General features: G+C 45.1%; 1 protein-coding gene across 2 annotated transcripts in view; it reads right to left on the bottom strand.

Moving 5' to 3' along the window:
• bmpr1a (bone morphogenetic protein receptor type IA) overlaps window positions 1-1768 on the bottom strand; it is a 44589-nt gene that overhangs the window by 9146 nt on the left and 33675 nt on the right. Inside the window, exon 4 of one of the 2 annotated variants that reach the window (XM_015398505.1) lies at window positions 442-604. In XM_015398505.1, the coding sequence (XP_015253991.1) occupies window positions 442-604 (163 nt within the window). The remainder of the gene's footprint in view (window positions 1-441; window positions 605-1768) is intronic. The other variant, XM_015398506.1, reaches the window with a different exon arrangement.

Raw genomic sequence — 1768 nt, 5'->3', positions numbered from 1 at the left:
ATTATATTTTCTGAGAAAATAAATACATTAAAGTCGTTTCTATTTTCGTCTGTTCCCGATCTGCACCGGAAATGGGATGCTACGTTTTCCTACGTTTTCCTTTCGTGTAAACATTATGGTGTATAGTAAGTAACCTTAAAAAAGAAACAACTAAAATGCAGATAAAATAAAATAAGGTTTAATCAGATTTAGCTGGACGGCTCTGAGCATGACCCATGATGACATCACAGAAGAACTTTAACAAGAAAACAGAAAAAGCATCAAAATCGCCAAAGAAAAGTCATAAAACCTGTTTTAAAGACGTGTATTAGCATTCTTTAGTGATTTAAGGATAGAAATAAGTAATTCTAGAACTGTAATGATATCTTTGGATGTATATCTGTTCCCATGCGCAGAACGGATCAGGTAGTGAGCGGACCCCAGGCAGGCGGCCGTACTCACTGGCAGGTGTTGTTGATGGCGTCATCAGGACAGTGTCCAGAGCAGTAGCAGCTGAGGAAGCGGTCCCGGTCCTCAGGAGCGATGGTGGAGTCCTCTCCTGGACGCCGGGCCTCGGAATTCACACCGTTCCCCTGCAGGAAGTCGTCCGGGTTCTGACCTGCAAATGGGAGGAGACGGAACCGGATTCACACTTTGGATCAAGCACAGAGATCCTAAGAACAGACAGGATGCCTCACTCCTCCTGATTTTATCCCCCAGAGCTTCCAAAGTTTCCAAACCTCCTGCTGGAGGCGAAACATTCCTCCTCTATCAGCTGCTGACAGGCTGGGAGGAGCAGCAGGAGGCCCAACGCTTCTCCTTCTTGTTTTGTTTTTTAGATTAATTTATATATTTTTACATATTTACTTTCTGACTGACTTAAATCTCCATGTTTTACAGTGAAACACGTGATGCTGGAAGCCGTCGCCCTCATTGTTCTTCAGGGATTTTAAGCTCAGATGATTCCTGCAGATCTTTGCTTCAGTTTTTCAGCAGATTTATTTTGCCTCCTGTTCAGCTCTTTAGCTTTTCTCTCCTCAGGGTGAAACCTTCAGCAGTCCTGTCCTGTCTGGACATGTCCCTCCTGGTCTCCATGGTTACCGTCAGTGGGTGTGTCTGTTTGTCTCTCTCAGACAGCATCAGGGCGATCTTGTCTCGATCAAAGAGAAAAACTTCTGCTGAATGACTCAGACTTTCATCTGCTATCAGTTCAGATGTTTCAGCTTCACGTCGATAAGAACGACGTCTGAACTGTTTCAATGAAAACTGATGTAAAGGTAATAAAGATTAAACTGACAGACAGGTGCTGCTGTTCTATAAAACCATTTCCTTTGATTTTAAATGATAATCGGACAGATTAAAGCCCAGTTAGCAGCTCAGTTTAAAGTGCAGCAGGTCTTCAGAGCCTCAAACAGAGCAGGAGGCCAGAACCCATCAGAACCGCTCTGCAGCTGCATTCTCTGCTTTGGCCAGCAGGGGGAGTGCAGCCTGCAGAAAAACAGGCGTCAGAGGAAGAAGCTGTGACCAGTTTGTTCCTGTAACTTGATAAAAACGGCATGAAAGAAGCTTCACAGCAAACTGGGATCATGAGGTTCCTTTAGCTCAGAGATCCATCATTCAGCTGACCCGTCTGGGACTCTGGATCATCAGAACCAAACACCAGAACTTCCTTTCAGGAGCTGGTTTCCATGGGTCACCTTTAGGAGGGCGCAGAACCTTTAGGGAGGAGCCTGGTTCCAGGTTCTGGTACCTTTAAGAGGAGCCTGGTTCCAGGTTCTGGTACCTTTAA

This window comes from Cyprinodon variegatus, unplaced genomic scaffold (assembly GCF_000732505.1).
Source record: "Cyprinodon variegatus isolate N-32 unplaced genomic scaffold, C_variegatus-1.0 Scaffold938, whole genome shotgun sequence".
NCBI classification, from domain to species: Eukaryota; Metazoa; Chordata; class Actinopteri; order Cyprinodontiformes; family Cyprinodontidae; genus Cyprinodon; species Cyprinodon variegatus.
Note: the sequence above shows the minus strand (reverse complement) of the source record. Positions and strands in the feature narration are given on the sequence as shown.